The 16036-nt window shown below is 46.5% G+C and overlaps 1 protein-coding gene across 5 annotated transcripts in view; it reads left to right on the top strand.

The window, feature by feature from the left end:
- DIP2A (disco interacting protein 2 homolog A) overlaps positions 1-16036 on the top strand; it is a 2340120-nt gene that overhangs the window by 2248700 nt on the left and 75384 nt on the right. For all 5 annotated transcript variants that reach the window (XR_011274713.1, XR_011274712.1, XM_069616034.1 and 2 more), the window contains one exon: positions 12922-13045. Coding sequence is in view for 3 of the 5 variants with exons in the window: in XM_069616034.1 (XP_069472135.1) it covers positions 12922-13045 (124 nt within the window). In the remaining 2 variants the exon portion in view is untranslated. Of the gene's footprint in view, positions 1-12921; positions 13046-16036 lie in introns of those variants that run through there.

The following is a 16036-nucleotide window of genomic DNA, read 5'->3' as shown; positions in this document are numbered from 1 at the left end:
CTGTCTCAAAAGATCCAGGTTCTTGTGTTTTCTTTCCTTTTCCTCATCCTGCCTCATCCTTCTAAGGTAGGGGACCGATTCCATTGGCTGGACCCGGTCTGGGCCCTCAGCTACTACGTATCTCAGACGATGGAGGCAAGGAAAGATGACTAGCTTTTCGTTTGTTATGCTGGTGTGCGTGCTGGCAGGGCTATGACCAAACAAGATGGATCATTCTCTGCATCTCAGAATGCTATGATCTGGCTCTAAAGGATGTACCTGAGGGTCTCGGTCCTTTCTACCAGACAAGTGGCTACCGCCTGCCACCTCGGGAGTACCTGTCCTAGACATCTGCCAGGTAGCAACATTGGAGTTTCTGCTAAGTGCCAAGCATTACTGCTTGGATTAAGGCCTGGTCACCACTTTGGTAGGGTGGTCGTCCAGAGTTTTCTGGTATAAGTGGTGTTCTTGCTGTCCTCCCTCCTCCAGATTTTCATACTGCTTTGGGAGTCTATGATAGATGAGGAATCATTGGGAGCAAGGAATCCATTAGAAGGACAAAATACTTACCTCTCAGTTATTTCCTTTCTGATGGATGTTCCTTCCATGGATTCCTCGTCAACCTCCCTCCCTGCCTGCCCCTCTTTGCGGAAAGCTAGTACACCATCCGTTCTGCGGTCCCTCAGTGTCAGAGTGCTAGGAAAAAAAGGGTGGAACTGAGGTCATGAGGCCCTGTGCCTCAATATGTACTGGACTGAAGTCATGTCTGGCATGGGGCGCATAAGGCATCAGACGGAGCTGATGCAAAAGGCACTGCGCTCCTAGGCAGCGGAAACGTTTCAGAGAACAGATGTGCTGTAGATAGGATTATTATAGATGAGGAATCCGTGGGAGGAACATCCATCAAACAGAACATTACTGAGTTAAGTCATTTGTTCTCCTCTAGTATTTGGCCTCAGCGGAGGATGTTTCACTCCAGTTGCAACTATCAGGGAATTCTCAGATATATCCTAAGGACAGGTCACTTGTTTGACCTTCTGCGGGATTGTTCCTTTTCAAATTGAGGTTTCAACCCTGGTTATCTGAGCCTCCAAATACTTAACTGCTTTTTTCAGAAAGAGATCTAATGTTCCCATTGTTGGTATCCCTTTCTTTTTCATTTAACCCAGTGGGGAATTGACAGCTTTCCTTTTCTACGTAGTGAGGTATAATGGGGGAAGGGGAGGCGCCTTGACAGCTCAGGGGAAACCCTTAGTCCGACAACCCCCACCCCATGCCATACATTAGGTTGAGTCAGGTCAGATGGGCTGTGTTGCTGTCAATGAGTATAAATCTAATAGGGAAGGATGGCAATCTTGTCAGGGGTCTCAATCTGGTCTCACCCAGGTCCATATGTGTTGATTCCCAGCTCTGTCTACTATGAGAATGTCATGCCTTAACAGTTCCTAAATGAACTTGCTTAAGTCCTATATTGTCCAATAATAATCTGAGATAAAACAAAGTACATACAGTTCTTTCTTTAAATAAATGCTGCTTTGTAATCACTTTTGATTACTTGCAGTTGGTACAGTGCTCAATGTTTGACCACCCCAGTATTACAAGACTTTCCAAAAGCTTACTGCAGTCAAGAGAAACAGGCTCAGATTATTGAATTCACAACCCACTAATCGGTTTTCAGTTGTTCTAGTGTTAAACATTGCCCTATTCCATACCGGGCATTCCAAAAGAACTGGAAGAACAATGCTGACCATGGGAGGCCGAAGCAGGCAGTGCCAGACAGCAGTAAATAGCCTGCCCGCTGAATGCTCCTTCTCCCCTGAAGTACCGAAACACCGGTGAAGTAGCCTCATAGCCACTCTGCCTCTAGGCACTACCCAGCAGCAGGAAACAGCCCACCTGCTGCCCGCTCGGCTCTAAGTTATTTGTCTCTGCATGGAATATGGTGCAGACATAGGATCATCCACTGTACTGTGTACACAAGCCATGGGATCACAGAACACATTGTAGCTATTGGAATCGACCATTGTACAGAAGCATTGTAGGGCTCTAGGAAACTAACCCTGCAGAGTTCTCTCTCAAAACCACGAGTCAGTCACTGGATAGAATATATGAGAGCATTGGGATCGATCACTGTACAGAGAAGACCACAGATATTGCACAATTTACTCCATAGCACTAATCACCCGTTCCACGGGCTGGTCCCTAATGCCGTTGGCACCTGTTCCAGCCCGTGGAACGGGTGATTATTGATGTTAGCACCCCGGGTTGCCAATCTGGTAACCCAGGTTGCTGATAACTGTCTTCTGGATGAAAGAACGGGACGCCTTGCGGCATCCCGTTCATTCATTCAAATGGTTGTTTCAAAATGGCCACCACAGAGCTGGAAGATGGGGGCTCCAAACGAAGCCCCTCTTATATTTTCATGGCAGCCAGAAGGAAGACTGAGCGACAGCTGAAGCCATCAGATATGTGGGGGTCGGAAAGGCGGGGAAATTAAGGGGAAGGGAGAGTGGGGGAAGATGGGGTAGGGGAAGCAGCCGTCGGGTTGCTTGGAAAGTAGGCTGGGATCGTGGGATTCAGCCTGCTATCTGAGTGAACTGATTAGTTGCTCCCCCACCCCCGTATTAGGACAGTTTTTCTGAAGTCCAACTAAGGGCTTAGCAAAACCATTGAACTGAGACAGTACAAGACTCCACTATTAGTATAAGGCTGTACCACCTGAGTATATGGTAGCGTAGAGAGAACAGCCAGGCTTATTTTAGAAGGGAGAGAGGGCTGTGGGATAAGTACAAAGACATTGTAGTCTACATATGGTCCAAAGAAACACTGACTCACTAGGTATTGTAAAAATAAAGGGTTTATTTAAATTCAATTAGACCAAAGTAAATCTTGGGTAACTTAAGTACTATCACAGATCATATAAACACATTATAAAAACACAACACTATGCTTTAAAGTACACAGACCAAAGCATATACCTTGTTCAGAACACAAACAGTATTTCTTGGTAAGTCAGATCTTATACACATTTAGTATAGGGCACACCCATTCATGGGTAGTAAAAGAATAAGTTGCATTTGGATTACTTTCAGTAATACAAGGGTAGTAGACCCTGTTTGTTATGCAGTGACACCCAGCACAGTAATCACATAATCAACCAACCCTGTTGCCAGGATACCTTTCTGAATAGTGGAGCACAAATGTAAGCAACAGTATATACCTCAAGCTACATATGATAACACACAGTTATACTAGGTGAGTAAGACCTTTTGGTGTAATATACAATTACAGTTGCTTTTCAGCCCAGTGGAACACAGTCTAAGATGAGCAAGACCTCTTTACACTAATTTAGGATGCACCAGCAGACCAAGATCAGCTACACCTACAGAACACTTTTCAAGAATGGCACACAGCTATTCTAGGCAGGTAAAACCTACTGTAATATACTATTACAGTTGCTTTTCAGATCAGTGGACTGAGTTGAGCAATAACTCTTTAACTTATTTTAGGATGGCACACAGTTCACTCAAGGTAAGTAAAACCTATATACTTTTAAAAGAAGCTATCAGCAACTTAAAGCTATGTTTAAACCTAAGACTGTTTTAGCATCTGTATAAAACAGACCAGGGAAAGCAAAACCCAATGATACACTTTATTAATGACTCAATGTTATTCTGGGTAGGTAAAACCTAAGGCAGACATATTCTAAACAGGCTATACAGCAAGGGAGGGGAAGCAAGACCCAGTTGGGAAACGTATACACCTATTCTCTGAAAGAAATAGTGAAGTCAACAGCATTACTTTTGGGAAAGAGGCATAACCTGTTCACAGGTGAGTAAATTAACCTTATATATACTCTACAGAATGGCACAACACACATTCAAGGTAAGTAAGAACCTTTGTAACTGTTCACTCTGAGTCGCAGTTACCAACTAACTTTCACAAGTAAGTACTTTTAAACACTTGTTATACTTTTGAAGACCGAATCCTTTACTTATCGAGTCCTTCCCTAGTTTATTGCATGAGTTCACTCAGAGGTAGGAGAGGGACCTTAGTGGTCTAGATGCCAGCTTAAGGCAGGGTGAGATAGGGTTCCTGTGGAATACTGGTCATACAAGTAAGTAGTTATCTTTAAAGTTAATTAGGATCCAGGGACTTCAAAGAAGACGCCCTAGGAGGATTCCAACCGTGGGCTTTGGTGAACTGGATGAGAGGACTAAAGTTTTAAAGAAATCACATAGGTTTAAGGTAAGTAAATACCCCAGCCAACACAGTACCTCAGCACAGAAAAGTTGCAGCAGGAAGACTTCAGTATCTGCAGCCAAAAACCTGGTTGATGGATTCTTTTGTCGTCAAGATGGAAGACAGGACTTTGGAAGGGAATGGGCATCAGAGATCAACAGTAAGGCTCAAGGCAACAGTCAAGGGCCAGTCTGGCTGTCATATCGAGACAGCCAGTCCCCACTGGGAGTTGTTCCCTTTCAGGCGAGGTGGAAGACAAAGGGTTGCAGAGTGTTGGACTCCTTTCTCGATTCCTGTCTTTCCAGACACCCTGGAGCGTGGCCGGGAATCCACAGGATTCCTGCCGAAGACAAAACAACCACTGAGGTTGTTCCCACCTAGAATGGCAGGGGAAGTCCTCAGAAACAGCAAGCACATAAGAAATGGCAAAAAAAGGAGCCCACCATTTTAGAACAATTGTGGCTCTTCTATGCATTACTGAGGCTGAATTACCACCCTGCGAGTAATAAATACTAAAAGTCATGAAGGTAAAACCACTGAAAATCCCTTTTTACTACTTGGGAACTGTAGTTCACCCAAGTACATGAAAGATAAATTAACAGGGGAGCCCATAGCGGCAACCCAGCCTAAGCCCAAAAGTTGTAGGAAACTATAACTTCTACCATACACTATGGAGAGACATAACACGGTCACCCATAAAAAGGGTAAAAGACTAGGTGAGAGGGGGGAGAAAAGATTCCCCTTCACCTAAGCGCAAGGTAAATAGTTACCTAATCAAAGCAAAGTGTTCTGGGGTTGACACAGGTCAGGAAGATTTATCATTGATATGAAAATCTTACTTAACACCCGCGTCCTGGGTGCTAATATAAAATCCACTGTAACAATGGGATCAATCGTCTAATGAAAGCACATCGAGGGGATCATTCACGGGGCAAAATGCCATAGCTATTGGATGCATTATGTGGTGGAACCAAGAAATAGTTTACACAGAAGGAATGCTTCCTAGACTTGGGGTTGGGATAAATGCCTTTTGGGGACTAGGACGTATCTGCAAAAAAAGATTTCCTTCTTTCAGAGCACTCTAAACAAATGGCGTCTGAATTCTTGATCTGTATAGATATTAGTCTCTCTCAGGTCCCCTAATCTAGTGCCCAGGCTGTGTGATATAGTTCCCAGCATGCCCCTTGATCCGAATCTGCAAAAAGGGGTTGGAATATCCCTTTTGGGATTGGGGTTTTTCTACAACAGAATAGGGATTCCCTCTATGGGATTGAACTAACTCAACAGTGTTGCAAAGTGACAAAGTAATAAAGTGACCAGATTTCGTCCTAGCTCTCCAGAATTTTTAGAATCAACTCAGTCTGTGAGATCTTGTACCCAGCTGGTTCTTTGCCACAGGTCCTATTCACAAGGGTGTAGCACCCTATTAATTATTCTCCAATCCATTAAGATAGTGCCCGATCCACTTCTTAGTTGTCCAATGGTTTAGTGCTCCATATTGCTTTTCGGGATATGGAGCCCTTGTAACCCAAGGGATTGGATTCCAGTTAGGAGTGATTGTTTGCAGATTTCCCATCTGTTTCAGTGGACCCATAGCAGATCTGTTGAGACCCATACCTAATTATTAGGAGTCGGGGCCTTTATAATGCCCTCACTCCTTTGATTAACTGTTTTTGTTTTGGAGGCACTGGCTAGTCCTTATGTCTACCAGTGCAGAAGGACCCTGTTCTCCATTTAGTTCAATGGTGTAGCACTGCTGAAGAGAGTAGTGCAGAAAAGCCAAGATCCCCCCTTTCCTTTGACTGTATGGGCCTTCTTCCCATATTTAACAAATCCCACGCTGGCCGGTGGCAACAGTACCATTACATTATACATTTTGGTGTGCACTCCTAAGCACCTTTTTATTATTTGTAACACATGACAACCATTGCCCAAGCCGTCTATTGCAATGTGAAGCTGTACACTTTTGATGGGAGACCTTCCATGGGGTCTCATTTTCCTAAAATGGTGGGCCCAACTAGTTCGGAGTGTTGCATAACTGTGGTCATTCTCCTGGAGCTCTGAAGAGTTGTGGGTCTCTAGCTGGCTTCCATCAACCGAACAGGGCACTTCTCCAGCATGGGATCTTTAATGGATTCACATGCTGATGAATATTCCCCGTCGTTGGGCTGGAAATCCTCTGTAATATTAAAGAAGTTTAGCTTTAAAGCTTAAAAAACTGCTTGTCATTTTGACAGGATCGGCAGATCTACTGAAAACCCTCACTCTGCGAAGAGCTCGAGGTCTCATGAGGATACTTCCCTGGGGAAGAAACCAAAAAGGGGACATAGGCATAAGTGTCACACTTCAACTGCCTTTCTGTCGACGACTGCGACAGCTGCCAGTACTCGATCGTTTGTATCGTCAACGGCTTTGTCCATGATACCAACCACGACAGGATTATTGTCTTCCGGCAAACAGCATCCATCGACATCACCGTAGACGGTGTCTAGTCAAATGGTCGACAGACAAATGGTCGACACAATTTGGTCGACAGGACAAATGATCACATTTTTTTTAGTTATATATATATTTTTAGGTTTTAAAAAAAAAAGGCGGTTTCGGGGGGGCACTCCCCCAAAAAAAAAAAATGTGAAAAAACCACAAAAAAAATTCGATCATTTGACCTGTCGACCTTTTGGTGTCGACCATTTGTCCTGTCAACCATTTAGATTCAACCATTTGACCTACAACCACCGTAGACAAGTCACCCGTCCACTAGCCACAAGCAGAAATCGTCTACACCATCTTCTTCATTGATTTGATGACACCCCCGTCAACGAGTCGTAGGTCTGAATCTACCATGGGGGCACCATCTACGATTCAATCGTCAATCACCTCGTCCACGGTTATGACCATCGTGTCCAGGGTTGCGTTGCCTCCCAGGCCAGCACACACGAGGACAACACAAACTCCTGTCATTGTTTCTTTTGCTAAAAGCGCTAATGTGGAGAGGGACGTGCTGCACTCTTTTTTGAAAACATTTTTGCCACGAGCATCACAGGCAAAACCAATGTTTTCTCTAGTGCCTTTGGCCACTGCAACATCACCTGTCCAAATGCTACAGGAGGGGTAGCATGTCGGAAAAGGAGCCTCTAGAGACTTTATTTTTGGATCAGGAGTAGATAAAGAGAAACCTGACCCTATTCTGCCAGCACCACGTCAGTCTCCCTGCACCTCATCAACCAGCGCATCCCCTACTTCCACCATCTGCACCCGCTGCTGTTCCTACAGTTCCTGTGGGAACACCATCGGCACCAAAGTATTTGTCGTTGGACATCTTGTCCACTTTTAAAACCTTGGTGAGGAAAAATGTGACAACGCATACCTCCTCCTGCCCCTTATGGTTCCCATAGTACCTGCGCATGGGGATATAATCCCCCAACCTCTGCCTCCTTGGCCTCGTTTGCTAGGCCCAGTGACTGCTCTCACGGCTACCGGTCCGGACACGTTCCAGGATACGCATTCTGCTGCTGATGATTATGATGACCTAGTGGCGGCGAATGGAGAACCTCCTGAAGTACCCTCTACAAATTCTCCACCAGACAAAATGGGTTTCTTCCACCTATTGTTGAGACGAGCAGTGAACCTATTCAACCTCGTCCTGGAGAAAGAGAAAAAAGGTTTCTTGTTCCAGAGGTATGAAGTCTCCAGAAAAATCAGTGGTGGCTATCCCTATGCTAGATGACATCTGGGACGATGGTTTATTGGTCATTAGAAACCCTTTTTTGGTGACACCAAAGATGGATTGCTTGGAAAAGACATAGAAAGTTCCAGACACCACGCCCAAGTGTCTTCGCACTCCCTCATCTCCAGACTCTGTGGTCTCAGCTTCATTAGGGAATAGATCCTCTAATCCGTCCGCACCAACCATCATTCCCCCTGATAAGGAGGGAAGACGGCTGGATGCTTTCGGAAAAGTGGATAATTGCCACGGCTGCTACTAAGATCAAGGATGTGAATTCCTTGGCCATTCTGTCTCGGTATGACTGGGAGCTGTGGTATAAGATGTGTCCCATCTTGGATTTCCTACCTGACGACCAGAGGGATGAGGCTTTAGCCTTGCTTCTGGAGAGTGAAACAGCATCTGATCACACAATCACTGTGGCTTTGGATATTGTGTACACCAGGTTCTGCCAGAGGGAAAATTGGGCCGTTCTGAGGCGCATGGGGTGGTTGAAGGCCACCAATTTCTTACCTGACGTGCAGTCTAAGGTCATCGACATGCCCTTTTGATGGCATCTACCTCTTTGGTAAAAAGGTCAACGAGACCCTTCAAGTGATCAAGATGGACACTGCTTGCTCCCTTGGCACCCTGCAACAGCGGAGGCAGCCCTTTCGTTCTGGGAAGTGAATTTTTCAAGAACCACCAGCGAATATAGGCCATCCTATCGCCAACCGTCTCACACCACCTAGCAAGCGGCATACAGAGGGAGATCCCAGGCGTACAAAGGTACAAAGAGATGGCACAGAGCCTCCTCTCATGCTCAATCACCCAAGCAAGTGAGACCAGCGTCAGGTTCCAGGTCCCCACTTCATCACCCCAGTGGGAGGTCAGTTATCGCAGTTTGTGGAACAGTGGCTTAACATCTCCACCGATATGTGGCTGCTCAACATTGTTCAACAGTGTCACATCTTCGGATTTCTGGGCAAATGCCCTTCCATTCCTCCAATAAAGTAAAAGGAACAACATCTGTCCCTCCTCTTACAGGAAGTTCGGTCCCTGCTCAAGAAAGGGGTTATAGAAGCCATACCTTCGCACCTCCGGGGCTCTGGAGTGTACTCCAGATACTTCCTGGTGACCAAGATGTCCAGTGGGTGGAGACCCATTCTCAACCTCAGGTAGCTCAACGAATTCCTCAAATCGCAAACGTTCTATATGGTCACGCTACAACATGTTCTCAGCCAGTTGCAACAGGGAGACTTTCCTCTCTGCACTTGGAGGATGCCTACTTTTCCATTCACTGCAAGCACAGACATTCCCTTCGTTTCGTGGTGCAAGGCAAGCATTACCAGTTCAAAGCTCTACCCTTTGGCCTAAAATGGGCTCCACGAATCTTCACAAAATTCCTAGCTCATGTGGCTGCCCATCGCTGCTGTGCAGGCATTTAAGTCTACCCCTACCTAGATGACTGGATAATATGCACTCCCTAGCAGATGCTAGTCCTGCAGCACATGAAAGAGCACATCTGATGACGGACTTCTCTGGGATTCTCCATCAGCTTTCCAAAGCCATGCAGAACGCTCTGTTCCTGGGCTCAAGGCTGGACACACTGCAATGTCTGGTGACTCCCTCTGAGGAGAGAGTCCAGGCCATACGCCACACGGTCCAACAGCTGTCCTCTCTCCAGCTAATAATGGTTCGCCCCATCAAGTCGCTACTGGGGATGATGTCTTCCTGCATTCCTCTGGTACCTCACTGCAGGTTGCATATGAGACTTCTTCAGGAGTTACTAGATGCCAGGTGGAAGCAGGTGTCGGGCTCCTGGAATGACAAAATCAAGCTCAGCCCTTCAGTCCGTCAAATTCTACAGTGGTGGAGTCATCGACAACACCTCACACTGGGTGTTCCATTTCACACACCGGTGCATCGAGCCACAGTGACAACCGATGCCTCCCTGGAAGGTTGGGGGGCACACACGGGAAACTTGTATGTCGGAGGTCTCTGGCAGTCAGAGAACAAGTTACTTCACTTCAGTGTGTTGGAGCTCTAAGCAGTTTTCTGGGCGCTAAAGTGGTTCAGACCCCAGCTACAGGGCAAGGTGGTTTGCATCTTCACGGACAACACGACCACCATGTTCTACATCGGGAAGTAGGGAGGAACCTGCTCTCTTTCTTTCTAAGGAATCGCAAATGCTGTGGAACTGGGCAATCTTGCACAATATGTTCCTCATTCCATTTCATCTTGCCCCAGGCCACAACACCATTGTGGATTCTCTCAGCAGGGAACTGCGATCCTGCCATGAATGGAAACTCTGTCAAGACCAGGTTCTTAGTCTTTTCTTGACATGGGGCCAGCTGCTGATAGACCTTTTCTCCACAACGGCCAACTCAAAGTGCACCCAGTTTGCCAGCAGGTACCCACAAATGAGGAGTCTAAGGGACGGCTTCTCCATTGCATAGGAGGGCATGTTCGCCTAAGCATTCCCTCTGATCCTGTTTCTACTACAAGTAATCGAGGCACTCAAACGGAGCCGGTGCAGGATGATCCTCATTCCTCCGACGTGGCCACTCAAAATGTGGTACTCCGACCACCTTCATCTGCCAGTCGCGCCTTGCATCAGCCTGCCTCCTCTTCCATATCTGCCTTCCAGAGGAGGAGGCTCCGTGCTGCACCACGACCCAGCGTCCCTCAAATTGACAGCTTGGCTCCTGCAGCCGTAGAGTTTGTACATTTCACGCTGCCTTTGGAATGCCGTGCCATCCTGGCAAAGGCTAGGGCTCCATCTACTCTATTATGCTGCAGACACAAGTGGAAGCGTTTTACTATGTGGTGTCATTCGCAACCGCTCAACCCTCTAAGAATCAAGCCTTCTCAGGATCTGCCATATCTGCTAGCCTTAGCAAAGGCAGGCTTGGCACACACATCCATTCTTCTGTTACACTCAAACGACGGGTATCAGGTAATAATATCACCATATATATGGTCGCCGTAAAAAATATCGCCGGGAAAATGTTATGGTGATATTATTTAGGTGACCATATATATGGGGACAGGGGCAAAACATTTTTTTAAAAAATAAATCAATAAATAAAATTTGGGGGTTGCAGGGTGTCCCCCGCATGTTCCATGCAATAATGTCGCCACAAAAAAGGGCCATTTTTCGGCGATATTTTTGCATGGCGATATTTTTGTGGCGACATTATTACATGGAACCAAACGACAGGCAAGCCTTCTCTTTCGTCTCATCGATTGGTTAAAGAATTCCTCAAGGGCCTGTTTTTGAGCTTTCCCTCTAGTAAAGGCGCCTGCGTCTGCTTGGGAACTGAATGTGGTCCTCTTCAGATTGATTGGCCTGCCCTTTGAGCCTCTTCACCAGGCTCCTCTGAAGATCCTATCCTGGAAGACTGACTTTCTAGTGACTATTACTTCTGACAGACATGTCAGAGAGTTACAAGTTCTCTCCTGCAAGCCATTGTATTTGACGTTCCATCCATCCAGGGTGGTGCTGCGCCCTCATCCCTCATTTATGCCTAAGGTACCATCAAGTTTTCATCTCCACAAACCTCTCCCATGTTTGGCTCTCGCACCTCTCAGGCAGAGAGCTTTGTGTTCACTGGACGTTGCCTGTGCGTTTGAAGTTTTTATCGAACGCACTAAGGAGTTTCGCAAGACTTTGCAACTCTTTCTGACATTTGGACCTGTTGATAAAGGGAAAGTCCTGTTGAAGGCTTCCATTTCCAGGTGGCTATCTGGCTGCATTTTCCATTGCCATCGGCTCGCAAACAGACCACTGCAAGGTAGACCTAAAGCACATTCTACCAGGGGCATGGCCTATACTATGGCGTTCCTGTCTGGTGTTCCCTTGCTCGACATTTGCAAGGCTGCGGTCTACCCACACCTTCAGGAGATTCTACTGCAACCTATTTGTTTGAGGTGAGTGTTCCACAGGTGAGTTTCCATTGCTTCTGTAGAGCTGTACCATCTCCCATTGGTTGTGCATATGTACTGCTGTGTATTCGTATTCATGAGCATGAGCACCCATGCTGGGGAAGGAACAAGTTACCTGTATAGCCTGTTCTCAGAATGGGTATCTTTCATGGATTCACATGCAACCCTCCCTCCAACCCCTCTATGGCTCTTGTTGGTTCCTACTGCCAAATTACGTGCGCTTCACAATCTGAACATGGCCTCCAGGGGTGGAGCTAATATGACCCAAAGTGACAGCAATGGGCTATATAAGTGACAAGCAGTTTTTTAAGCTTTAAAGCTAAACTGCTTTAATGTTATCGGATTCCCAGCCTGACAACTGGGAATATTAGATCATGAGCATGTGAATCTATGAAAGATAACCATTCTGGAGAACAGGAGTTGCAGGTAAGTTACTTGTTCCTTCCTTATTAACCCATGTCATGCAACCTGGTGAAGTCTGCAGTGCATTATTCCTGTGGTCCTTGGCCATTGCTGGTCTGTTACTGTTTCTCTCTAGCAAGAAGACAAGTACTGCTGGTCTCTGAGGCCCAGGGTCACTGTCCCTGCAGATTCTACTGGTTCGCCTCAGCTTCTCATCGTATCTGTGGCATACATCATGAAGTAGGAAGCAGTGGCCCTTCACCTTCTGCTAAGACATGCCTGGTGCCCTTTGGAATTGTTAGGTTGCTGACGGAGACTGAAACCCCTGAATCAAGGTGTCATACTTGTCAGAAATAAACTCTTCCGCCAGCAGCCCTTGGACAAATACCTACAGTGACATCAGTTGCTCCCAATTTTCGCAATTGTTAATACTTATCTTGAAGGAAATGTACTGCAAATTAGTATTAAATCATGGAAATTTGACATTTGTATGTATATTAACGTATTTATTTTTTATGGGATCTCTTATATATCTTTATTTTTTCTTTTATTCAGCGTGAAACGTATGTAATTAATGCCTGCATCCGTTTGATACAAACTGAATTACACATTTAAAAAAAAAATGAATTTGCTTCCCTTGTTTTCAGAGAGGCATGATGCTTTGTATGTGGTTGGCTCGCTGGATGAAACGCTGGAGCTGAGGGGCATGAGGTATCACCCTATAGACATTGAGACGTCAGTGATTCGTTCACACAAGAGCATTGCTGAATGGTGAGTACTTTGCAGCTTACCAAGCCTGTTACCCAGGACAAACTTCAAATTTACTTATTTTTCCATGCTTCACAATAACTTTCTTCACACATTTTCAAGAGCTTCAAAGCAGTTCCACAAACTACATTGGTGCCTGCCTCCTGGACCTCAAAGCTGCATTCTTGGTTTCTGGCAATATTTCAAATCTGTTTCACTCGTCCTTGTAAGAGTTTTCACTATCTCCTGGAACAAAGAATCTCTATCATCTTTAAAGGATTCACTTAAAAACAATATTGTGTGGCTCTGTTTTTTCATAAACAATTAAAATGAAACCATAAAAGTCTGGTCAAAGTACACCAAAAGGCACAAATCAAACACCCTTTAAACATTATAGAATCATAATGATTTATAGAGGTGCAAAGCTATACACAATAGACCTAGATCTGTATTGTGGAATGCATACAAAAACTAATGGTATTTTCACACTTGACAGCTGTGGGGGGAATATGATGCAAGATGTGTTAACTCCAAGGTCCATTCTTCCACAGTCAACCTACTACGACCAAGCAGTCATACTGTTCAAGCTGGTGCACTACAGCAAATGAGAAATCGCTATATACCCTGAGAGACTCTTTAACCATTCTCACAGTATTCGAGCATGGAGTGGACAAAGGTTGATTGATTGGTTGATTTGTTATTTATTATGCGCCTATACACAAGTGTTTCAAGGCGCAACAAGACAAGGTTTTGGGAACAAAGGGAGCATAAGACAGCGATCTTACTAGGCCTCGTGTCATTGAGATCATTCAAGTGCGCAACAAGAAGTTCAGGGGGGAGGGCACAGGGAGAAGAGCATCCGGAGCAGTAGGGCCTTGAGTAAGTGCAAGGAAGGCTAGGACTACAGGGGAAATCCCATCCCGGTAGTGCAAGGTTAGCCAGGCGGCAGTGCTAATGGGCCAGGTGGCAACTCAGGGGGACTGGTCAGGGAGGAGGGGGTGGGGGTGCTGGTGTCCTGTAAGACTTGGAGGACACCGAGCAGCCAGTCAGCAGAAGGAGCAGGTGCAAGAGAAGGTTAGCAGTGGAGAGAGAAAGAGAGCGAGAAAGAAGAGAAAGGGCAGGTCTTGAGGAGCTTCCGGAACATAAGGTGATCTGGCTCAAGGCGGAGAGAAGCATGGATGCCATTCCAGAGGGGAGGCATCTGCAGAGGAGAGATATCTACCCCCCATTTTCTGCTTGGAGAAGCGACTCACCCACAGAGAGTTAGAAGTAGACGAGCGAAAGCCTTGAGGAGGAAGGTACTTAGGAAGAGAGAGTTGAAGGTAGTGAGGGCCACAGCCCCAGAAAGCCTTGTGGATGATGTAGAGGGTTTTAAACTTGATCCTTGCAGCCACCGGGAGCCAGTGGACGGATTTCAGTGCCAGAGGCATGCAGTCCCTGGGCTTGAGGCCAAGGTTAAGTTTTGCGGTCCTGTTCTGGATGAGTTGAACAGGGCAAATTGAGAAAGAGGCTTTTGCAGTAGTCCAACCTAGAGAGAACCAGGGCTCTGGAGACAGTGAGCTTCTGGGGGAAGGTGAGAAAGGGGGAAATGCCCCTGAGGAGGAACAGCTGGAAATGGGCCCTCTTGGCAAGGTCCGTGATGTGTGGAGAGGAGGAGAGAGTGGAGTCGAAGATGAGCCCACGTTTTTTGCCTCACAAGAGGGTAACAGCAGAGGGCCCAGGGAGGGCGGCCAGAGTGAGAGGGGAAACACAGGAGCAGGGGTCCCAATGAGAAGGACATCAGTCTTACTGGCATTCAGGCAGACCTAGTTAGAGGCGCACCAAGCCTGAATATGGTAAGGTTGGTCCAGGAGGAAGAGGGCAGCCACTGATTTGTGATGCCAGGGGTCCCACGGAGACGAGTAATCAGGATGTTGTGGCTAACCGTGTCAAATGCAGAAGAGAGGTTGAGGAGAATGAGGACAGACGGAGAGCTAGTCATGATTAGAGAGTAGATCTTCACGGGTGTTCAGCAGTGCAGTTTCTGTGCCTCTGAAGCTAGACTTGATGGTCATGGAGAAAACCAACAGATTCAGTGTGGAGGGTTAGCAGGGAGATTGCCAACGTCTCCAGGAGTTTGATCAGGAAAGGAGTGATAGAGATCAGATGATAGTTGGCCGCAATGGAGGGGTTGGCAGAAGGCTTTTTTAGAAGGGGGTGCACATGGGAGTGCTTGAGAAGAGAGGGGAAAGATCCAGTGGTTAAGGAGTGATTACTGAAATCGGCAAAGGCTGGCACGAGAGAACCAATGTTGTCCTTAATGGTTCTGGAGGGGGGGGTCACCTGTTTTCATAGAGCAGACTTTTCTGGAAACATCTTCAGGTGTTACATGAGAGAGGGAGGAGAGAAGGAGAGGAGGGGCAGCGAAGGAGGGCCTGCGAGAGTTAGAGGGAAGGAGGGAAGGAGGGAGTGAGAAGAGGAGAGTGCAGACAGGATTTCCTGGGTTTTAGTGGTGTAATGAGAAGCCAGAGCCATGTAGAGGGTCTGGGTTGGTGTAAAAGAGACAGATATTGCAGTAGGATTGGCCAGCTCCTTGCAGATTTGGAAAAAATTGGTTGTGTTGTTAAGAGGCCACAGAGATGCAGGCTTGAATATGAATCCTCTTCTTAGAAAGATGGGGCGTCTGTATTGCCTTTGGAGCAGGCAGCAGGCCAGTTTGTCAGAGGGTGCACCCGAAGCTTCCCACTTCCTTTCAGCTACTCTGCACATGTGTTTCAGAGCAGCCAGATCAGAGTCATACCAAGAATTGCACTTGGTGGCAGGCTTCAGGCAGATCCTCATAACAGGGGCAAGGAGTAGGTGGGGGAGAGAAAGTGAAGGCAAAGGCGGCCACTCACCCTCGCTTCATAGTTCGAATGACCGTGAAGGAAGGTGGCAGTGCTGAGTGGCCTTTGTCAAGGGAACAGGAAGCATCAAGTGACAAGAAAGAAGAAAGTAGTCAGTCCAGGATAGAGGAGTAGTGAAAGGATTAGAGAG

This window comes from Ambystoma mexicanum, chromosome 9 (genome assembly GCF_040938575.1).
Source record: "Ambystoma mexicanum isolate Mex_15411 chromosome 9, UKY_AmexF1_1, whole genome shotgun sequence".
In the NCBI taxonomy this organism is placed as follows: Eukaryota; Metazoa; Chordata; class Amphibia; order Caudata; family Ambystomatidae; genus Ambystoma; species Ambystoma mexicanum.
Note: the sequence above shows the minus strand (reverse complement) of the source record. Positions and strands in the feature narration are given on the sequence as shown.